Genomic DNA, 22,555 nt, shown 5'->3' with positions numbered 1-22,555 from the left:
CAACTTCAACTTGGCTTCAATCTATCCCCGACTCATCACATTCCTCTGTCGACGCTTGTCTGACTCGTATCATTGCCACTCTCCAAGCCATACGATTGGCCCATCTCTACCTTACGCGACGTACATCTCTCGTCTACGGCATATTAAGGCACCTTGCTGCTGGGTCACCACATATTACGCGCCGTATAATTGGTCAATCGAACATCAGTATGGTCGTCGCAACAACGGATGTCTGGCCCAACACGGCAGGCTTCGACACGGACTACGAAGAGCACGAGCCCGTGGAGCTCACCGTCAAAGGCACCATCCCAAGGCATGCTGCAGGTGTACTTTATCGGACAGGTCCGCTTGGCTACAAGGCGAAGACGAACGACGGCAAGATCTGGGCAGCAAGACATTGGTTTGATGGATTCTCATGTGTCCATCGTTTCCAGATCGACTTTCCGGACGCGGACGGCCCAGCAAAGGTTACATACCGTTCGCGACGCACGGTGGATGAGTACCTTGAGATTGTTCGTACTACCGGAAAATTGGATAGTACTACGTTTGCTGCAAAGCGTGATCCATGCGAGAGCTTCTTCTGGAAGGTAAGTCCAGACACTACGCAGTGCATGTGAGACATACACTGACTCCGTACGTCCATCTCTTTAGGTCATGAGCATGTTCCAGGCATCACAGAATGAGCGCAATGTCGGTGTTACGCTCTCCATTAACATGGCAGGAAGCGACAAGCTTACCAAAGGCGCGAAACCGACGACTAATGGTCACACCAGCGGCATTGAGACTTTGCATGCCCGAACAGATTCTAGTGCCATCAAGGAGATCGACCCAGAGACGTTGGAGCCGCGCGGTTATGCACGTCAGGAACGCCTTCACCCGGAGTTGAAAGGGCCTTTCTCTGCCGCTCACGCCAAGTCTGACCCCCAGACTGGTGACATGTTCAACTTCAATCTCGACTTTGGATACAAGAGTACCTACCGCATCTTCCGCGTCTCGGCAGCGTCCGGCGAAACAGATATTCTCGCTAATTTCCATGGCACGCCTGCATATATTCACTCGCTGTTCTTGACTGAGAACTACGTCATCCTCTGTGTCTGGAACAGTCACATCACATGGGGTGGCATTTCGCTCATGTACCACAAGAATGTCGTCGACTCTATCGCACCCTTCGACCCGAACTCCAAAGCAACATGGTACGTTGTCGACCGCCGCGAAGGCAAGGGGCTTGTAGCAACGTACGAAAGCATGCCTTTCTTCTGCTTCCACAGCATCAACGCCTGGGAAGAGCCATCAGCTTCTGACCCTAGCAAGACCGACATCATCACCGAGCTCAGCATGTTTGAGAACCTAGACATCGTCAAGCGCTTCTACTACGACAACATCATCTCTTCTATCGACACGCCTGACTATGAGGGTGAGAAGCGCAGGCCGTGTCTACCGATGCAGGCGCAATTCCGCCTTCCAAGCGTCAACGCTGGTGTTCCTACCACGATGCCTGCTGAGCTTCTGTTTCAGGCCGACAAGTTTAAGTCGATGGAGTTGCCCACGCTCAACCCTGCATACCTGACTAAGCGCCATCGCTACACATATGGATGTGCCGACCGTCTCCGGTCTTCGTTCTTCGACGGCCTCGTCAAGTTTGACAACAAAACTCAGGAAGCCATCTACTGGGAAGTTGATGGTCACACGCCTGGCGAAGCGATCTTCATCGCTGATCCTGAAGGTGTGGAAGAAGACGATGGCATACTGTTGAGTGTGGTCTTGGACGGCTATGCGGAGAAGAGCTACTTGCTCGTGCTCAACGCGAAGGACTTGACGGAGATGGGAAGAGCTGAGATGGCGGGGCCGATGAGCTTTGGGTTCCATGGGACGTTTAAGGAGACGTACAAGACATATCGAGGAGATGTATAAGTGAGAGTGGTAGCACTCAGTAGTGAATGCCTCACTGTCGCTTTGACGCTCAAAACTTCGCAATGTTGTATTTCAGTCTCTATTTGTTGCACTGCCGAATTGCACCAATGGTTACATACGAACGTTGTACACTGATTACAGGTCATCTATTCAATTACCCATGACATCCATTCTTTCGGTTGGAAGACTTCGCAACAGATCCGGTACATACTCTAGGAAACAGATATCGATCACCATCTTATCAGAATGTATTTACTGTAATTCGGTCATACCCTCCTCTCTTTGTATCCGAGCTTGAATACCCGCGATGAACCTTGCTCTATTTTCCACCAATATTCGCACGCTTTCGACGCTTCCGATGCGCGGTAGTCGGTCAGCAGTTTGTGGTCGCAAAGTCGGATTGAAGATGAGCATCCTGCGACACATGGGACAGTTGCCATGAAGAAAACGACTCGTTTGATCTTGAAGCCACTTTACAAGACACCTCTCATGAAAAACGTGTTGACAAACGCCAAGCTGAATGGTTGATGTTGGCGATATAGCGCGGATGTTGTTTTCGGGGTCGGGAGTCGCCGGGGTCGCATCCTGTAGCTCGAAATCAGCTGTTGTGTCGTTGTAGCAGATGACGCATACGGTTTCGTGTTCTTGGAAGTAGTTGTCTTGGAGGACGATGTATGGAAATCGTCCAAACATGTGGGTCTCGGTTCGAGAAGTAGACATTGTGATATATTGGGTGGCCGGCGGATGGCGAAAATTGTGATGATGCGACGCTATCAAGAAACATGTTGTGTACAGATGCGGCTTGTGCTATATATAATGTAGCATCTCGTCCTTTGAGCAAAGTATCAGCAAATATAACCATGGTGTCGCCTACTCAACTTTGGTTCACTGCGCGCACGTGCATCCATCTTGCGAAGTCATCAAGAACCGAGGTAGCTATAAGTGTTGGACTTTACTTCTAACTCTATTACATCTGGTACGTTGCAGAAGATCAATCCCCGTCCAGGGAAGATGGTAGTGCGCAACCAAATACTGGAAGTTCACGACTAATGACCGAGCGTGAGATCCAACTTCACACACATAGTAAGCAAGGTTTGGCGGCTATACGTTTTTCTAGACTCGTGCCATGGGAGGGCCCTTGATGGCGTGTGCGATTCCGTATTTTGGTTGCCATCTACTTTATCCACTAGTACTGCCATGACTCAGAGCGACAAGCCACTTACGACTCCCGCAATACATCACTATTCCCCACGCACAAGGTACTACTCAAATGAGCGAGATCGCAGTCATCACACTCACGTTGACTAAGAAAAAAGCTAAACATACCTGCAGCCTACATTAACATAGAAGCATACAAAATAGATAATCTATCGTTAATGTAGGCTCTAGACCTGTTTAGCTTTGTCCCTGTATAAGGTGCACTTAAAGAGATGTTGCGTAGATGGAAGCTGACACAGGGTCGATCTGGCCAGAAATGTCAATAGGAAGAAGCGCAGCGGCAATTGGACGGGAAAACACGTTTGGAAGCCACGCAATCGCGGCTTGAAAAGCGTGCCTTTCAATGTGCAACGTTCGAAGGAACGGGAAAGAAAGAGAGCCGAGCTAGTTCCATCAACCTTGTCAGTGGCCGAAACGCGAACAGGGCTTATCTAGGTGCTCGAAAGTGATCGAGTTGTGCTAGTGAACTAGTAACACTACAGCCTCTGTTTAAATACGATGGAAGCCGAGGCCAGCGCCTAAACTGTACATCTATTATATGTGACCTTGCTCTTGTGATCAACCAGATTCTTCTATTTGGTTTCTTGAGTTGCCGCGATTAGAAACCCGGTACTCATGGCCTTTCTTGTGTGTGACTTATGCTTGGAAGGTCCGGCGCAAGTGAATTAGGGGAAGAAGGAAACCGTCGTAGCCGTGCTTCTCACGATAAATCTGCTAACCCAAACTTGGCACCTGTTTATGGACCTTCTTTCTACTCAACCACTAGCCACGATCACTAAAGCTTTACCCTCAGCTCAGATTCCTCATACACCACCCCCTTCGCTCACCTCAACCTTGAGGCTGAGCAGTATGTCCAACGACATTGCCATCGATGCGCGCCTTAGCGCTTTCTTCGATGAGAGTGTAGACAACCTCCAGGATGACCACTACGTTAAGCATGACGATGTATGCGATATTTGCAGGGCTGATCATATGGCTGATCCATCGGAACCCATCGAGCACGCATCCTCCATCACGCGCACTGGTGTAGTCCAGACGAAGACCTGTCCCTTGCCTCACATTTTCCACAAGCTCTGCTTATACGCCTGGATGCACGCAAAGCTGCGCAGAAACGCAAATGCAACCTGCCCGATGTGTCGCACCACGCTCATCGTTTCTAGTCCCGGTCCATGGAGGGAGTTGGTCTTGGAAGAATCAGAATCACTCGCTAGACAAATCAACGAACTATTTGAGATGTTGGCAATTCTTAGAGAGCAAAATGAGGCAGAAATGGTTCAAATAAACGAAGCCAGGACAGCTCTGAATAGATTCAGGGCAGGAAGGGATGAGACTGAATGACCGGTTTGCGATGCGGAGCGTTATTGCGGACAACACCGCGCATGCGCAGCAAATTAAAGTCCACTATCTAATGGCTTTGTCAATATCAGCAGCGCTGGCAGCTATTGTGACCCTGCGCTGAACATGACTGTTCAAGTGGTCGCGGGTCATCGCCAGACAGTTTTCTGACCATAGGTCTTTGTCGCAGTCCTGTCTTGGATTCTGGTACAAGAAGGCAAAACTTCCAAGACTAGAAAATATCATTCTGCCATTCCCACTTGGTCATGTTGTCTTAACAAGCTTGTGATCGTCCGGTCGCTTGGCGGTTTCTTATGTCTCGTGCATTCCGAAGTGTCCCGATATAGCCTCGCCGACCGCCTCCGAAAGTCCGAGTTGTACCCGATTCGCCACATATGCAATGCTTTACTCAGGCTAAATTATGAAAACTAGCTTCTTGACCAATGATTGTAATTGTAGTCTTGAAAATGCAAGACTGCAGTGGGTCCTTCTTATCAAGGTATGCAGTCTTTCGGTATGAGGTTTTTCGGCGATGGCTCGGCGGAACAATTGTTGGGAGCGATGCGTTTCGACTTTGCGATAGGAGAAGTATATAGTGAGGCGCCAGACCGACAATTCGAGTGAGGGTATCTGTCAAAGCAAGCGAACGTTAGCAATCATCTTCTCTCGTTCTGAACCTACAAGTCTCCATTCCATTCAAATATCCAATCTCACACTCAATCTCAATACCCTCAACATGGTCGCGCAAACATCCAAGCCGTCGAGCCGCAGCTCTTCCGTGACGGCGCCAGTTGAGCGCTCATCCTCACCAAGCATGCATCATGCACTTGCGACTTCTTCGTCTCTGAAGTCGATGCTCAAGAAGCCCTTCCAGGGCTGGTCCAAGGATCTCCTTCGCGCAAGGGATGACGACGACGATGACTACAACTTTTCGAGTGGTATGCGCCGTGGAGCTCAATACTATCAGAACGACGCCTGAGATGGCTGGGGATACTATGATCCGCGACTGATCGAGGATGAGGCCGATGCCACACTACGGTCTCCCAAACGACCTTGAGCCCAATACCTATGCGCGTTGACCGGGTGGTAATATCGAAGGGGCACATCAAGGCAGTGGTATATGGTGTCAGGGCGGCAGTGACTCGAGGTTTCGGTGGCTGGAAGAGCTTGTCTCATGCGGCGGGTATGGCTGACACGGTTGTGTGGCAGGCCTGGCGTTTGTGCTGCGTTGTATTGCTTTTACGAGCGCGATACCCTTGATTTTGACCTTAATTTACACAAGTTGTAATGCACACTTAGTTCGGCAATGCGCTCTATCGTACGAAGGATTGGATGTGTTGTGTGACGATACACGCGACTGGAAAGCTCGTGGAGACGCCTGCCCACCATTCCGACAATCCTGAGCTCATGTTATGTCAGCAGCGCTTGACGCACCCGCTTCTCCCACTTCATCCCCCAACTCCACCGCGCAAAATCTCTCACAAATCGCGCACTTTCGAAATTGCGGCCTTCCCGGACAACTAGAGCCTGCATAGGGCTGGTATATGTGCCCTCGCTTGCGGTCTCGGTAAAGTCATTACCCAACGGACTGGCTCAGAGAGCGCCGCACCGAAACATGCATGGGCCATGCTGCAAGCCACAGACTCTTCCGTCTGTCAAGCCTGGCTCGTACACGAATCATCAACATTGCATCGAGGTCACACGCGTGAAGACGAAGTATCTTTGAACACAGCAAGCATTCAATAGTAGACGATCTTGCTGACTGAGTATGAGAATTTGGCAGCTCCAACTCATGGCTTCGCGTGCGCATCACCAAGCAATATCGACGTCACTCCACAGCATACTCGGCTTGACTCGACGAAAATTGCGGAGGATTTGCGCGCAATTTCTTCTAGGCAACAGTCGCACGAATAGACGCAGCTAGACCATATCAGATGCCGGTGTGCCTAGAAAGGCGGCTTGGTGGTCTTTAGGGGGCCTGCGCCGCCCGGTTAGGCGTGCCGCATCATGCGCTGTCAGTTAAGCGATCAGCCTCCGAATCTCCCCAATAAGTAGACTAGATATCCCATACTCGACGAACCTTTTCTTCATCGCCAAGCATCACTCGTTACTGCCTGTCGTTCGTTGCCAATCTTTTTAAGACTCTAACCTAATACTTGTTACTATACCCCATATTCTTCGTCTCAATCAACACAGCAAGATGTCTAAGATCCTCTCCGTGGCGCTTTTCGCCTCTTACGCTGCGGCTCAAACGACCGCTCAGGTCTGGATGCCCGGTCTGGGCGATATGGGCATTTCGTACGAGGCTTCTGTGGTCAGCGTTGACAACGACCGCACTATCATGTCTGTGGCTATGCAGGGTATTACCCTCGACGACTCACTGGTGCGTAACAACGAGTTAAAATCATCGATAACATTCACTGATCTGTTGCGACTAGGCCGATGTCCCTTCGACCATCACTGTCGGAGGCAACACCTACTATGAATACAACGCCTCCAATGACCACTACGGCGTGACGGCGACCGTCTCCGGCGCATGCTCGCGCCAGAACACCGACGAAGCGGAGGCAACCTGCACCCAAACTACCATTGGCCTCGAATCCGAAATGAGCTCTCTATGCGCTGACCCAGAATGGGCTTCCTCCCTCTGCCCGGACGGTGTGGATGCCGCTCTCTCTTTCAGTACAGTGTTCCCCGAAGGCTACTTCGACCTGTTCGCCGTCGTCATCACTGAGGGCGGTGACTCCCTTCCCAGTGCCACAGCGGCCGCATCAGTATCGGCCGGCAGCGCTTCCGTAACAGCGTCCCGTTCCACTGTCACATCCGCAGCTTCTGGATCTGCCACTGCTACCGGCTCCGACTCTGACGCAGCGGCAAGCACTGGATCGGAATCTGCTGCTAGCTCTGAAGCTTCTGCCACCTCCAGCGGTCCTGAAGAAGTAGCCACTGGCGCTGCCCACATGGTTCAAGTTCCAGCTCTGGCTGGTCTTGGTGCCGCAGTTGCCGCTTTCTTCTTGTAAAAGTTTAGTAGCGAGATAGTCGCTTTCATCTGCGCATTTCGAACGAGTTCTGGCTTAGCGAATACCCTTTATGCATCTACGCGTCGTCACTCAATACTTCCGCTTATAATACCACTCTGATTCATACCCTCACTTCTCGTATCACTCTTATACAGATACTGTCGGAGACATTGCCTCCGATCGCTTCTTCAAGCATACCATTCTCTCTCCTTTCTTACCAAAGCAGCTCTTTCCTTCATCATCCGTCATGACTTTCCCACAGTACACATGTCCCTCACAGTCTTCCCTTTTGCATCGCCACCTTGCCACGTCCCCACCCTTCTCGAGAAAGTAGCAACCTTCTTTACATTCATACTCTTTTTGAACATGCGCACACCTCATATCGCATGGAAACCATGCGCTTCGGATAATGGCTGTCTTGGTGTCTAGAACATCGATATCTTTGAGTTCGAAAAGATCAAATTTGGGATTGGTATTTGATGCAGGCATTTTGTGCCCGGCAGCCACAAGATCTGTGTTTGCAGATGATTTGTTGCTGAATATGCTGGGTAACCAGCGCGGCGGTGGTCTAGGTGGAATCAGGACCGTCAAGGTGTATTTCGTGGTGTTCGGCTCCGTTTCGCCTAAAGGATCAAAGTAAGCCGACATATCCGACTTCGGGCGTAGTTTACCTGAATACGAGAGTATTTGAACAGTCAAAAAGTCCTGGAAGATTTGCGCGAGACAAGGTGGCGCAGTATCAGCAGACCGGGTACGAAGATGATAAGGAAGAAACGGCTGTGTCCATATGTGCGCTTATTGAACAAAGACTTGATGGTGTCAGTGTTCGCATGTGACGCACGGTGTGAAGAGGGCTATGGGCGACAAACGGATGCGTTGTGTGAGACAATGGTGAATGCTTGATTGGTGATTGGGGGTGCGCTAACACTGCCGCACATATTCCGCTTGCGCAGTCACAACCGTTTCGCGATGCAGGCTGTAGAAGGTTTTGGCATAAACAACCAACAACCGCCCCAACTAAATCGAGTTCGCCTTCTTCAACCGGTCGCTCTCCCTTTCCTCCCTCACATGCTCGTCATAGCCCTCAATACACCTCAGCCTTTCCGTGGGGCTCAAATAAACCATCCCACCATCCTTGCACCAACCCTGCCAAATCTTAGGCCGTCCCCTTTTCTCCCTGCGTACAGTTTCTCCTCCAATGTCCACCTCTTCATTTTCCATGATGCTGCCAGCTGCCCACTCAATGACGTAGTGTTCCTTCAGGTACTCTGCTTTGCATTCGCGTCTAGAGGCTAGGCAGCTGCAGCGAATGCTTTGTGGGATTTTATCGCAGTCGACATCGAACGTGATGGTTTCGTTGATACCAATCAGGTCAGCGTGTGAGAAGCTGGAGTCGGAGAAGTATTGTTGCGACGTTGCGGGCGCGACAAGTGCGGTGATGCGGAACTTTGGCTTCTCTGGCGTGAAGTAGGCCGTGAGCTTGCTGAAGATGCCTGACATTGTGAATGGTATGTGGTTTTGGGCGCGGGCGCGGGTGTCGTTTGGATACGCTTATGATTTAGACGTAAGTTCTGGGATTTTGTTTGAGAGTAGGCTTGGTATTTGGAAATGAGGTTGTTGAAAGGAAGGAATGACCGAAAGCGTGTTCTTTTATTAAAAAAAATATCTCATGTATTGACTCAAATGCACAACCATGGTTCTCGTGTTCTGGCGAAGACCCCTAATAGCGAGCCACTCACAGAACTCGTAATACTTCATCGTACCAAATCTCAAGATCAGAATCTGTGCTACCACTAGGGGTAGCTACAATTCGAGTCGCATTGTATGCAGAAGATATCATGGAAGAAGTATACGTAACCTTAGCAGCAGCCTCTTTGTCAAAATTTGACAGTATATATGCGCCACGGTCTCTTGCCATCTCTGTCGCTACCGTGTGAAAAATGCCATCACATACAGAACCTTCATGAAAGTTGTACCGAGTCTGGTAAAGCTAGGGAAGATACGACCAGAATTTTGCGTCGCTGCCGGTTCGCTATCACTCGTTATGCGAAAGAGCGATGACCGACGTCTCGAGATCCAGTATAGCAGCCGCCGGCCGCGCAACACGTTGAAGTTCGGCAGCGCTTCGCGAGACACCCATTGGTACACCACGTACGATCTTGTTGGCCGGACTGCTAAACCATGCAGCGTGTGTAGTTGTCGCATATGCTGGAACCTGTTCAACTTCCAATTGTACAGATCTAGCCGCAGGAGGCTGATGGGAGAGTGGAATGGGAGTCGACACAAGGTCTCTGCCGTCGAAGAGCGAGCTGAATATTATGCTCGGGCCTAGCGAACTCAAAGGGCTTATTGTGCGGCGCGTGGAAGACGACTTCACGGGCTCTAACGTGGTATGCCTGTCATCGCCTAGGCGTTCTGTTTGGGGTTTCGAGAGCTTCCTCTTGTCTGAATTCTCTGCGGCGTCCTCCGTGACGTTTTCGGTCTGTGTAGCAGCTTCGGGCTCATGTGGACGTGACTCATGTCCCAAAACTGCGGGTATATCCCTCGCGCGACCAGAGGATGAGGAGCAGACGGTACTGCGAAGAACGCTTTTGGTGACCATACGTTTAGAGTCCGATATTGTATAGACTGCCGGCAGCTGTACACTCATCGAAGGGGTTGTGGCCATCGTAGACGATTCGGAAAACAGGCCATCATGACTTGAGAGTTCAGAGCATGCTATCGAAGATACTCCGCTTTCAGACGATTCTTTTGGTTCTTCTGTATCGAAGGAGAGTGCGAGGGTAGACGGTGTATTGGAAGGCAAGTGTCGCTTCTGCTTCATAGCAGTGTTTGATCGCTTCGGCCTAGACTTTGTCGCGAAGACATGAGACTTCTTCACCCTGCGGGACATAACCAGAACGGGATCACGGCCCAGTCGAGAACTCCAGAGATGTTGTAAGCGAAGCGAGATTTTGGTTGATCCAACTAAGGTCTAGGTTGAGCTTGGACGCCGGGTAGTTGGTTTGATGGCTAGAGTAAATTGTCAAGGAAATGTATTGATACCCGCTCAGTTAGATGGGTGCGCGGAGGCTTATTCGAGACTCGGCGGGCAGTGCGTGAAAGCGATTAGGGTTTCACAATTTGGATCGCTACCGAGTGAACATCCATCGACCAGGCTGGATTGCGATAGTTGCGCGCCTCGAGCTGGGGCTTGTGGCGAAGCTTCTTTTGTTGCTTGTGGGAGTGAATTGTCGTAGGCTTGACATTCTGGATCAAATTTAGTGTTGTGGTATCGGCAAATGGTGGTGACAAAGACATGGAGGTTTGTTGCGCAGTCGTAGATGCCTCGTTGTTCAAACACTAGTCCGGTTACGGCTAGCTTCTGGTTCGTACGACCGCAAACTGCAGCTGGAGTTGCTGCCACCCGCTGTCAGACATGGATACCATGCAAGCCAGGATCGATTCTTCCGGAAGCTAGTACCCCACCTTTGTAAGCATGTCATTCCCGTTTCTCAAGTCGCTTTTCGCCTTAGAACTTACTCTCAAATCTGCAATCATGGACCGGGAGCACGCCGGTGAGATGACCTCTAGGGTCGACGCGAGCCACGATGAGCCGAGTTCGAGCAATGTGACAAGCAGTCGGGAAAGGAAGCTACTGATGAAAGTCGACGCGTGCGTCCTGCCTACCGTCATCATACTGTATCTCCTGTGTTTCATCGATCGAACGAACATCGGTAACTACATTTTGCGCATGGCTTGTCTACACCCATGGACTGACCACATCAGGCAACGCCCGTATAGCTGGTCTAGAGGAGGATCTCAAGCTCAAGGGATATGACTACAACGTCGTATTATCGGCGTTTTACGTGTCGTACATAGTCTTCGAGATACCAGCAACGCTGTGCTGCAAATTGATCGGTGCGCATAACGACTAGAGCCCTTTGTTCAATTCTGATATAGCAGCAGGCCCTGGGTGGTTTCTGCCGATGACTTCGTTTGGCTTCGGTGCCATGTCTATCGCGACAGCCTTCGTACGAACCCGTGCTCAGGCGTGCGCTGTTCGATTCCTGCTCGGTATCTTCGAGGCCGGCGTAATGCCTGGATGCGTTTACTACCTGTCACGATGGTACAAAAGGTCGGAATTGACCTTTCGTCTTGGGCTGTGGTTATCAATGGCCCCTCTCGCCGGGGCTTTCGGCGGCATGATCGCTTCGGCTATCTTGAACTTGAGCTCCGTCGGTTCTTTCCATGGTTGGCAGATGTAAGCAAACAACCTGAGTGGTGGAAGTTGTTGAATAACGAGAAACAGGATCTTTGCCATTGAAGGCATCGTCACCATGTGCCTTGCTCTGGTGTCCTTTTTCACACTGACTGACCGCCCGGACACTGCACGGTGGATGACCGAAGATGAGATACGCATGATAGTTGGCAGGATAAAATCCGAGCGTCTCAACCAAACCGAACTGCTCGACAAGATTGATACGTTGAAGCTTCGACGCGGCTTCTCCAACCCAATCACGCTTGCGATATCGTTCATCTTCCTGCTTGACAGTATCACTGTCATAGCCATCTCGTTCTTCTTGCCGACCATCGTTCGCACTATTTACCCAGCGCGCTCTATCGTCCAACAGCAGCTCTTGACAGTGCCGCCGTACATCGTCGGTGTAGTTTGCACTATTCTTATCACGACCGTCAGCTGGCAAATGAACTCTAGGCAGACGCTCATTGCATTCACGGGGCCGTTCGTGATTGCTGGGTATGCGATGTTCCTCGCAACGATGAACTCAAGTGTTCGATACGCGGCAATCTTCCTTTGCGCATCAACGTGCTTCTCGTTGGCCGCAATGACGAACGCACAAGTCAGCGCAAACGTGCTTTCCGACTCTGCACGCAGCATCGCCATTGGAACCAACGTCTTCTTTGGATACGTTGGCGCCCTTATCGCGAGTTGGACTTATCTACCTGGCGACTCTCCCCGCTATGCCGTCGGTAATGGTATCAACTTGGGTTGCGCAGTGACATGGACCATCGTGGCGATTTTCACTAAGCTCTGGATGACCCACGACAACAGGAAGAGGGACAGGAGGCAACTAGAATCTCATACAGAGCTTGCGTCATTATCAGATGATGAGATCGCGAATCTCGAATGGAAGCATCCTGCGTGGAGATGGAAGCCGTGACTGACGCCATATTCTTCTCAGGCGCTCCAGAAACATTGCGGCGTTCATGGAAGGAGCCCACATAATTCATATTAGCGCCTGCCACAGAGGGTACAATGGCCGATCTGGTCGGCAGTGCATGCGAACAGGTTCCCTTCACAGCAAAGCTCTCTTCTGGGGTCGTTAGCTATTTGCAGTGTCCTTATATAAGTTAGCTACCTGTATACAATCCAGATTCACACGACAGAGGCGTGGAGTCGCAAACTTACATGCCTTTGTTCCTTCACAATCGCTTGTTCACTGCAAACAGATTCACCCACCTGATGCATTTCCACGAACATGTCTATCGACTGCAAGCTCTGTTGCCAGTCGCCGGACTCAGTCTTTACCAACTCGCAGACCTCGTTCAGACAGGTATGGACAATTTCCTCAACACGCAACTGCATCCCGCAGACACTTGCAATATCTGTACCGAGCACTTCAGCGCGGACCATCAGCCTGTAGCGCTGCCTTGCAAGCACATCTTCGGTCATGAGTGCATCAAGAAGTGGCTGAAGGAGGGTAGGGGAAATTCAAATGCTTGTCCAACTTGCCGTTACGTCGTGGTCCCCAGATCAAACCCACGCGCAACCTTCGATGTTGCCTCAATCTGGAAAGCGATATGCGACCAGCCGCCCGAACGCCTTCATGAATTCATGAAGAAGATATGGTCTGGCCTGGAGATACTTTGGCAGCGAGAGCCCACCGGTGCCTTCACAGTAACATCCATTCTCGACCAAGCCATCATCCCGGCCCTTATCAACACTGCACATCGCACCAATGCGCCCGACGATCGGCGGCCAGACTCTCTTTTGGATTGCTACAATCTTGTGGCCGCATCTTGGGACTCCCTGGGCCGACCCAACATAGCGACTGGTCTCGCGATCCCGCTGGTTCGGCTTGCACGTTTGATGGCCAGCGCAGGTGCTGTGCTACCAAAATGGCTGACCACGAACCCACGCGCAAACAGACTAGTCTGGCGCGCAAATGCCTGTCTACCCATCGGCGAAGTAGACATATCGTGGCGATACATCATCGAAGCCTCTCAGGAGATCGAGTCGCCTTACTTCCCCCTGCTGCACCTCTATACCGTGTTCATCAGCCAGAGTATCGCACACTTTCCTGCACCAAGGCCATATCCCACCAAGCGTCATGAGATCATGAATCTTGTGGTTGAGCGTTGTTGTGAGAAGATTGGTGGTGGAGGGGCGGCTTGGAAGGGCAAGCCGGGCGACGAGCTCAAGGATGTTTTGGTGGGGGTATACGACGAGTTACGACGATACCAGCTGGAAAAGAACCGGATGAGTCTGCGAGGTCACGACGGAGAGGACGCGCTGGTCAAGGGCATATGGGCTCTCGCTGGCTGGGGTGGTGGAAGAGGTAACGCGCGCTGATGGCATTGCGTAGGTGGGGCCATTCGAGCCATCTTAATTCTATGTGCTTTATGAAGTTAGCATCCTTGTATCGATTTAGAAAGATAAGGACATTGAACGCATACCTGAATTGTAGAAGGATACCAGCATGACTTGCGAATGATTATGCTCACTGGTCGCCGTTAGCGTGTTCCTGGAGGCTTGGCGGATTGCGACGCGTCCATCTCGCGCGGGGCTGCGCGCCTCTCCTCCCGTCGCACCATCAATTGTACGGATTTGTCGGTAGATCCCAGAAACCCACGCGACTCTGAGCCATCCGATATTATCGCCATTGGCTTGTACAGTAATAATTTTGAGGATGACTTCAAGCCCGCCGCGCCTGCCGATGCTTGTCTTGTTGAAGCATCCTCTGCAGGAGTGAGACTTCGATGAACCTGGCAAGACCGCGACACTGCCGCTCACGTTCGCCATATCAGACTCCATGGAGCTTCTCCCAAAATATCCGAGATGAGCTACTTTCAATAACCTTTGAACGAAGGCTGAACGAAGACTGAACACAGCCGCACATCTTGCAAAACGTGGAAGCGATCAAGCAGAGTTCCTTCACGAACACGGCAAGATGCCTTGCAGCATTTCTGTTTCAGAAGGTTAATAAAAGTGAATCCAATACGCTAGCCAGCTCGGATACTCGAAGACGGCAACTGTCAGTTTGCCGGACAGATCATAACGGCAGGTGTAAAAGACAATACAAGCACATTAACTCGCTTTGAGCGTACCACTAAGAGGCATTGGTTTATATTGACATCCTAGACAAGCAACAATTATCCGCCACAACGGCATTACTCCCTTGAGATTTTCGGCAGTCTACGCGAATGCGATGATGTCTGGAACGATACATAACTCTCCTATCTAATCATGTCAAGGTCTCGACCCTTTACGAGTAACCTTTATCACATCTGACAGAATGCACTTCTCGTCTCATCTATGGCTGACGGCTACAGCCGCGGTACTCTCAGCTACTCAATCGTCGGCCGAATGCACGCGCGAAGGTCTTCTTGCAGCCGCAGACTCTTATCTCGCGGCTCAGGTTGCGGGCTCTCCTAGCAGTCTCAGCCTCGCGCCCACGAACTTCACATATCTGCAAAACAACAAGGCTTCCAACATTGCGACTGGTCTCCTCTCAACGCCCTTCGTCATCGACCTCAACCGCTCATCCACCGACACCGAAGCATGCGCAAGCTACACAATGTGGATCAGCGCTTCTGGGAACAAACCCTACGTAGTTAGCACCCAGATCCGCCATCTGAATAACGACACATCGTCCATCAGCTCCATCGATACCGTAGCGGCTACAACCGGCGACCTATTCTTCGACGCGAAGAAGACCCTTTCCTACATCCGCGCCGAATCGTGGTCTACCCTTCCCACCACCTCACGACCCTCACGTGCTCTCCTCAAGTCTGTCGGTGACGCCTACCTCGACATGTGGACGAATGCTACTGCTGCCGACACTATACCCTGGGGCACTCAATGTGAGAGGGTGGAGGGAAGCATGTATACCAACCCTTGTGGGGCGAGTCTTCCGCACGGAGGGAGTCAGAAAGCGAATGGCATGAGGCGATACGTTATCGATGAGAGTATCGGTAGTGTGCAGGTCAGTTGCCAGTTCGATAGCTTGGGAGCTTGGCCGGACAGTCACGAGATAAGGGTTGAGGGTGGGAAGGTGAGGTACGTACATACCGTTACTATACTGAGGGGTGTCGGCGCTTGAGATGAGCTATGGCATTTCTATTACAGTCATTGTATAAGATCAATCGTCTCAATTATGGCTCTTGCTCGTCTACTTGATATCAGCGCTCTTGACAACTGTGCCAAACACATCTGCCAGCTCCGCCAACGCCACCCTGGTGACTTCGTCGCCCTTAACACCAGGTATATCACGGTCGCCGATGGCATCCTCTACCAGAATGACTTCGTATCCCTTCTGGAAAGCCTCACGTGCAGTTGTGGACACGCAGACGTGTGCCATGTAGCCAGTCAGGACAAGCTTCTTGATACCCATCTTCTCTAAGGTCTCATGCAGAGATGTCTGTTCAAAGGATCCGGGGTAGTTTTTCCAGATCTTCTCTTCTCCGTCCTGATCATACGTTAGCGAAGAACGCGCTCGGGACGTTGTATTGGCCAACATACCTGTGCTTTGACCTCCTTGAACTCTTCCGCCAGGTCAGTGCCAGGCGTGAAGACGGGTGCGCCTTCGGGCGTCTGGTGCAAGATGTGGATGATCTTGCCGTTTGCTTTGCGGTACTTGTCGAGAAGGTCGGCAATGACCTTTCCGCTTGCTGCGGCGTTTGTGACGGTTAGAGCACCGGATGACTAGTCGGTAGAGTTAGCGATGCGGCGGGCGGGGAGAGAGCGAGTATGAGCAAGAAGGATATTGGACGTTCAGCAATCAATCGCTGCATCCAAAACGATACCGTCCTTGCCGATAAACTGGCAGCACTCGTCTTTCGAGATTAAGGGGGAAAGCATGCCGACCGCTCGATAGCTATGGGTTGTTACTTACATATTCATTTTGGGCGTCAATAATGAGAAGGGCAGAGTCGCTAGTCGAAGCCGTAGAGGCGGGCATGCCAAGAAGGTCACGGAAAGATGGAGGCGCCATTTTTTGCGTAGGATAGTAGTATGACGTTGTTCTGTGTGTTGTAGATGAAGTGCGTTGTGGATATATTGCTGTAATGGCAAATTCGTGCGAGAAAAAGAGAGGTTTAAGTACCTAGGTAACAACGAGCAAAGCAGATCCTACGTTGTAGGGTCGTAGTCTATATGGTAAGCAATGATTAATGATCTACTTGGTTCCAGAAGATATGTATGCTATTCGGGATTTCGGGATACGACACCCTTTTGGGGTGAGTAGGCGTACCCCGCCTCTGTGGGTACCTGCATGACGCGCTGCCGGGACCTCGGCCCAATGACGTCCAGCCGCCCGTGGGTCGCCATACCTGGGCATCTTGAAAGTCTGGTGCTTCACGCGTTGTTTCTTTGACATATCCGGGCTTTTTGGCCCGTGAAGGCTCACCTCAAAATGTGCTCATACCTGTATTTTCACTGACTTCCATTCTATTTATCCCAAGTCGACCCCCCGCCCACGCCTCCTGCGACGTACCAAGCCATCAGACATGGAAGAAGCCAACTTTAGCCAGCCAACTTTCTTCACGAGTGCCTGGAAATCCAATGTCGAACAAGAAGAATCTTCTCAAACAGTGATAAATGATTGCGGCACCTAGCGCATGTGTGGCCGCACTCGGCGATGCGACAAGAACGATGAAGTTGCAACAGAAATATGAAACTCTACAACTTCCAGTCTTTTGCCCATACATTCGCCTTGCTGAACGGCAAGACACCTCCCTTCACCATGTACCGCTGAACATCGCTTGGCGAGACGAACGGGACGCCAGGGCCAAATGCCAGTGGCTTGCAATACCCAGCATTCTTTGCCGCAATCTCGTAGGCTTCCCTGTGATTGCTTGCCACAATCCAGACGCCCCTTGCATGCTCTTTGATCTCCTCAATGGCGAAAATACCGGAAGCCTTCACATCTCGAAGTGACGAACCCTTGGAAAAACGTTGTATCGAATCTCCGAGCCAGTAAACGTTGTGGAGTTCGAGATTACACTTCTGCTGGCGAAGGAAAGCAGCCGAATGGTCGCTCTGCTGAGTATCGTCGAAGTGTAGTGTCTCCAAGCGTGACCAGTCGGGAGAGTGTGACGAGCCGCCCAAGAGCCCCATGTGTACCGAACCCTCGTTGCCCAGTCCATCTCCGCTGATGGAAAGATGCGTTATACCCGCGTAGTGCGATGCTGTGTTTATATTCTGATCGTACAGAACACCCAAGTCATGGTCTATTGCATCCAGAACTGACATGTAATGACCAACGTACTTTATGGCAAGTACATCTCCGAGCTGAGTAGCGGGTATCGGTGACGCGCTTGGATCGGCATCACTCAAAGCGCAGATTGAACGCGTTTCGATGTAGACTTTGAGCTTCTCTTTCCGCATGGAGTTGCGGAGAACAGCATCAACGGCGTGATCAAACATCCTAGCGCATTCTTGACCGAGGTATGCTGGATATGGCTCGAACATCATGCGGCGGCGAGTCCACATCTCGTCCTCAAAATCCTCCGGATCGTGGTGGTTATATAGCAGCACTGTCTGAAGGAGCTCCTCACTGGAGGGTCGCTCCTGTGCTGGTCGAGAATTGTGGAAACCGGGAACGTGGATCATTTCCTTGGCGCCATGAAAGCTTCCCAGTGAGTGCGCCAGGGTGTCGCGTAACTGGGCAGAGTCGCGCTCTTCATGGCACCCATCAATGAAGTGGAGATAGGTGTTCGAGGTTGGCGGCTGCTCATCGTCACTGTCGGCCTCCCAGTCATCGTGCTGCGTGAGTTCTCCATGGAGCCCAAACTCATCAGGCGGTGTCGGCCATACGTTCTCGAAGATGACCGCCGAAATACGTCCTAGGTTGCAGCTAGGATTGGTGCTTTGCGTCTGCACTGTTTGTGCCATCCTCGAGATGCTGCTAGACGTAGGCATTATATAGAAAGCCGTCTCGGAAACAATCCATGCGGGGATGGCCGCGCTCAGGAACTTGTTCACGCGACGTAGCGATGAGATGTCGGAGGCGTGATTTGTATTCCTCGCGATCATAACAATTAACTCGGGCGGCAGGTCGTCGAGGCGTCGAAGCTGTCCTGGGATATATACGGAGGCAGGGTGAGTAGCGCTCATCTTTTTATAGATGTTGTTTTTTCCTCCGGGTGTGGAAACTGTATCGCGGGCGCTGGTGTATATGCGCTGTAGTTGAGACTGGTCCTGATCAGGCAGCGGATGTGGGAGTTGCAGTTGAGAAGGAGAAAGCTGCGGCTTCCGGTGGGTTTGATTATGTAGAAGTGAGTAGCGGAGGTTTTTGAAAGTGGCTGGGACGAGATTTCACCCCCATGGTTGACAGGTCGCACGCTTCTCTCTCGCAGTATACACACACGTTTCACATGCGTTATCCTGAAGCTTCTATTGGTAGTTGCGGTCGCCGATCAGAGATTTCGCACCTTGTGATGGCACAATAGCGCGCCATTTCATCGTTCAGATGAGACATAGTGAAGGTGAAGGTGAGCCGGCCATGCAACCGAGGTGTAAGCGTCGTGACATCTTGATAGATCTTCTAGGAGCGCCGACGCGCATGGGAGTACTGCTTACAACCTTCGTAGTGGGGTTGCAGTCTTAGGAAGGGATGGTATCATGGCAGTCATCATTTGAGATAGAGGCGTGTTTGGAATGCATGCCTCGCCGTCGGAGCATAAAATCGATTGTCAGAGCAGTGAAACGGTAGGTGTGCGGCGAAGCGCATTTATGTGATCCAGTGTTCACAATGCCTGCAGCGCCTGGAGGTGCCACTGAAGTCGTGTTATGGGATGCTGTTTGTACCGCAGCTTGGTGATTGCTATGAGCGTGCCACCTGGGCAAGCTGCAAGCAGCGGCTAGGACAAGGCGAGTGAAGGGAAGTGCGCAACTTGTTAGACGCCTGACCTTGATGCAGAGATTCGCTGTTTGGTTTGGTTATCGAAAAACGTCAACAATTCATGTGCAGCGCAGGAAGACAAAGAGATGGTAGCATGAGGGTGAAAGCGTGTACGAGATCGCGTACGGCGTCAAAAGCCGCAGTTGCGCGCTAGTATCCACAGCGGGGCTAGATTAAGTAACGATCGGCGACTTCGCAAACTACGGTGATAAATGAGATACAGGCCCACACGACGAAGATATGGAGACAGATTGTGGAATAAAGCGTCAAACTAGCTGCGACTCGCCAGGGGAGACATAATTATTACGAAAGGATTCAGTGTAACGCGCAAAGAAAGGATTAAGATCGAACTGTCATCAGCATACTGCCAGTATAACAGGACCAAACACTCCCGAGGTCGCAAAGAAACTAATGACGCCAAATTGTGCGACGGCGAATTTGAAACACCTATCAAAACCTTAACTATGCGTGTTAGTAAGCCAGTCGCAAGCTTTCGTGCAGGCTGAGATACATACCAGCTCAAAGATACGTTCGCCCACCCGGCGCCGCTTCTTTGATCTCCTTGAGATGTTTTCCGTGCTCCTCGATAACTTTCGGGGAGGTCTTCGTGACTTCGCCCTGACGAAGCGCATAAGAGTACCAGGTCTTGAAGCATTCTTTCTGAGAGGCTGTCGGATAGCGTACGCCTTTTGCGCGGTGGGCTTGGAGAACCATGGTCTCGAGAGATTGGGTTGCGGCAGGCATGATGATGGTGCGACGTTGAGATAACAGAAGGTGTGAAAAAAAAACCAAAGGCGTGATAGGGCGAAGGATAGTTCAGTTCAGAGAATCGAAGTTGGAGTTGTGTTACTATAAGCGGATCCGCAGTGAAAATCTTCGTCACGTGAGAACAGTAGTCTCAGATCGATTTGCGGAAGAGGAGAACAAAGGTGGAGCAAGTAAGTGTATAAAGATGAGAATAATTGACGAGGCAGAATGATCGTGAGCTTACATGCCTTGGTGTTATCTTTTTCCGGCTCTCCATCAGATCTCCGCGACAGGTATAACGGCAGACGTGCGCAGCGGCCTGCCGATGCTCAAGTCACCGAGTATGGGTCAAGAGCCATCATCGGGAGTTTCCCGAACTCTGAACAGCCGTGCACGCCTTGGCGCCTGTCAAAATTGTATGCAGATCTCAAATCCGGCGTGAATGCGGCAGATGTTGACATTCTGCGCTTGACGAATGTTACCTGCTTGTAAAACCATATCAAGTGCTGACGTTGCTCTTTCAACCTCAGGATTTACTCAACAAACTAGGTGATGGGAGAGGGAACGAGTAAAGATGTAAGCGTACGGTGAGATCCGGTGCTTTGCTTCTATAGGCGCTATGTGTGGACGATCGGTGTCAAGGTATCGACTCGGGCGACGCGCGGGAAAGCGGGGTCAGTGCAGCGGGCCGAAAGCGAGCTCGCCCTCAAGTTCAGCGACGAGCGCGCAATGCACGGGACAAAACGGCAGATACGGGGTGTAGTACATACTTCCGAGCCAGATTATGCGCAACTCTCGTGCGTGATCTATCGGGGTCAGAGAAATTTAGCTACTTGAACCAAAACCCAAACACCAGATTTATTCGAGTAAATTAACCCCAGCATGTAATCGCCGAGGATCGACGGGTGAGCGTCCTCCATCAGTGATGTACCTTACTTGTAGGAACATCCTTCCACTTCTGCGGGAGGTCACCTTCATTTCTGCGGAAGACCCGGAAGCCATCAAACTCCATGTCACCTTCAGCAATTTCCGGTATCCTGATCACTCCGCTGAAACGCAAGCCACGCTCTTCAAATCTGATATCTCCTTGAGCAATGCGATACGTCCCTGGGTCATAGAATTCGCCAGTCGGATTATCAAGCCGAGCGTCGAAGTGAAGCTGAGGTAACACGGTAGTATCGATCTCAAGAGCAGGAAGATCTCTAAGATGTCGAGTCTCCACATTAGCCCGTTTTCGTTCTGGTGTTCGTTCCATAGCCAACTCCAGTGCGTCCTCGCATAGCCTTTTGACTTCGGCATTATTATAAGAAGAGGGAGCGCGTCTGCCCCGTCTTTCTGTCGCCGTAGCCCAAAGCCACTCAGCGATGCGACCATCGTCGAGCCCAAGGATTGCCGGGCCAGTAAACGTGCCAAGGTTGAAGTAGGCTTCGAGTATGCCAGATGCAAGCGAGGAAGCACCCAAATATTTGATTGTGATGCTGAGCTGCCCAATGAGATCTGGATGCCTCTCTGCAAGCAAAGGACATAAAATCATGTAGGTACCCGCTATATGACCCATGTAGTCATGCAGCTTGAATTTCCGGTGTTCTTCGCCGATTGCCGAGAGACTCATACTGGCTTGACGCAAGAGGCCTGCAACTTCACGGGGCAGATGGTCCACCTCTTCAGGCGGCGTCGGGGGCGCGCCTGAAGTTGGCGCGATCAAGGATGATGGGCCTTCCCCGTTATCGATGTCCGCCTCAGGAGTAAGCGACGGGAGCCTTTGTCTCTTGTGAGGATGGTCAGAGGCTTCGCCAAACTCTGTGGCGTTCGGTCGTGGCCGTTTGTGTGGCGCATATGTTTTGAGATCATCGGTTTTGGCCGTGTCTTGATTCTGTGGCGCAGGCGATGCCATCCGGCTCACGTTCGACTTCGGTTTTGTCACTGTAGCAGGCAACATCTTTTCGGTGAGTAGGTTCTTTCGTTGCGTAGCAAAGCACCAGCACCGGGAGGCGTGATGTGGCGTTTTGTTCTCTAGATACGCTTTCGAAGCTGGGTGTTTAGGATATACTTTGGCCCAAACCTCTTCTAAATTGTGGAAGACTTCAATGGAATGCTCCAAGGCGCTCTGGGGATGGATTAGGATGATGGGATTTAGATATGAATAGTTGTATACTAACAATGTAGTACTTGTCCTCTAGTATCAGGATGATTTGCATG

At 51.2% G+C, this 22,555-nt stretch overlaps 10 protein-coding genes across 10 annotated transcripts; 5 read left to right on the top strand and 5 right to left on the bottom strand.

Annotated features, from left to right (window-relative positions):
- Positions 1–209: 209 nt before the first annotated feature.
- On the top strand, positions 210–1,911 carry J4E93_006706 (uncharacterized protein; the record flags this gene model as incomplete). The annotated part of the gene is made up of 2 exons (XM_049344617.1): positions 210–587; positions 652–1,911. The coding sequence occupies 2 exons, from the start codon at positions 210–212 to the stop codon at positions 1,909–1,911; spliced, it is 1,638 nt and encodes a 545-aa protein (XP_049198271.1).
- Positions 1,912–6,664: 4,753 nt separating this feature from the next.
- Positions 6,665–7,484, top strand: J4E93_006705 (uncharacterized protein; the record flags this gene model as incomplete). Its single annotated transcript, XM_049344616.1, has 2 exons — positions 6,665–6,847; positions 6,903–7,484. 2 exons carry the CDS (start codon positions 6,665–6,667, stop codon positions 7,482–7,484), a joined length of 765 nt encoding a protein of 254 aa, XP_049198270.1.
- Positions 7,485–8,501: 1,017 nt separating this feature from the next.
- J4E93_006704 (uncharacterized protein) lies at positions 8,502–8,984 on the bottom strand (the record flags this gene model as incomplete). Its single annotated transcript, XM_049344615.1, has 2 exons — positions 8,502–8,769; positions 8,830–8,984. 2 exons carry the CDS (start codon positions 8,982–8,984, stop codon positions 8,502–8,504), a joined length of 423 nt encoding a protein of 140 aa, XP_049198269.1.
- Positions 8,985–11,022: 2,038 nt separating this feature from the next.
- J4E93_006703 (uncharacterized protein) lies at positions 11,023–12,646 on the top strand (the record flags this gene model as incomplete). Its single annotated transcript, XM_049344614.1, has 4 exons — positions 11,023–11,200; positions 11,253–11,384; positions 11,433–11,727; positions 11,776–12,646. The coding sequence occupies 4 exons, from the start codon at positions 11,023–11,025 to the stop codon at positions 12,644–12,646; spliced, it is 1,476 nt and encodes a 491-aa protein (XP_049198268.1).
- Positions 12,647–12,948: 302 nt separating this feature from the next.
- J4E93_006702 (uncharacterized protein) lies at positions 12,949–14,058 on the top strand (the record flags this gene model as incomplete). The annotated part of the gene is made up of 1 exon (XM_049344613.1): positions 12,949–14,058. The coding sequence occupies one exon, from the start codon at positions 12,949–12,951 to the stop codon at positions 14,056–14,058; it is 1,110 nt and encodes a 369-aa protein (XP_049198267.1).
- Positions 14,059–15,001: 943 nt separating this feature from the next.
- J4E93_006701 (uncharacterized protein) lies at positions 15,002–15,808 on the top strand (the record flags this gene model as incomplete). Its single annotated transcript, XM_049344612.1, has 1 exon — positions 15,002–15,808. One exon carries the CDS (start codon positions 15,002–15,004, stop codon positions 15,806–15,808), a length of 807 nt encoding a protein of 268 aa, XP_049198266.1.
- Positions 15,809–15,877: 69 nt separating this feature from the next.
- Positions 15,878–16,699, bottom strand: J4E93_006700 (uncharacterized protein; the record flags this gene model as incomplete). The annotated part of the gene is made up of 3 exons (XM_049344611.1): positions 15,878–16,174; positions 16,228–16,410; positions 16,601–16,699. The coding sequence occupies 3 exons, from the start codon at positions 16,697–16,699 to the stop codon at positions 15,878–15,880; spliced, it is 579 nt and encodes a 192-aa protein (XP_049198265.1).
- Positions 16,700–17,385: 686 nt separating this feature from the next.
- J4E93_006699 (uncharacterized protein) lies at positions 17,386–18,741 on the bottom strand (the record flags this gene model as incomplete). The annotated part of the gene is made up of 1 exon (XM_049344610.1): positions 17,386–18,741. The coding sequence occupies one exon, from the start codon at positions 18,739–18,741 to the stop codon at positions 17,386–17,388; it is 1,356 nt and encodes a 451-aa protein (XP_049198264.1).
- A 1,326-nt stretch (positions 18,742–20,067) lies between these two features.
- Positions 20,068–20,353, bottom strand: J4E93_006698 (uncharacterized protein; the record flags this gene model as incomplete). The annotated part of the gene is made up of 2 exons (XM_049344609.1): positions 20,068–20,071; positions 20,139–20,353. 2 exons carry the CDS (start codon positions 20,351–20,353, stop codon positions 20,068–20,070), a joined length of 219 nt encoding a protein of 72 aa, XP_049198263.1.
- A 922-nt stretch (positions 20,354–21,275) lies between these two features.
- Positions 21,276–22,295, bottom strand: J4E93_006697 (uncharacterized protein; the record flags this gene model as incomplete). The annotated part of the gene is made up of 1 exon (XM_049344608.1): positions 21,276–22,295. One exon carries the CDS (start codon positions 22,293–22,295, stop codon positions 21,276–21,278), a length of 1,020 nt encoding a protein of 339 aa, XP_049198262.1.
- Between the last annotated feature and the right edge of the window lie 260 nt (positions 22,296–22,555).

Source organism: Alternaria ventricosa, assembly GCF_023758065.1.
Source record: "Alternaria ventricosa strain BMP 2768 chromosome Unknown scaffold_11, whole genome shotgun sequence".
Taxonomy (NCBI): domain Eukaryota; kingdom Fungi; phylum Ascomycota; class Dothideomycetes; order Pleosporales; family Pleosporaceae; genus Alternaria; species Alternaria ventricosa.
This window is presented reverse-complemented; position numbering and strand designations above follow the sequence as displayed.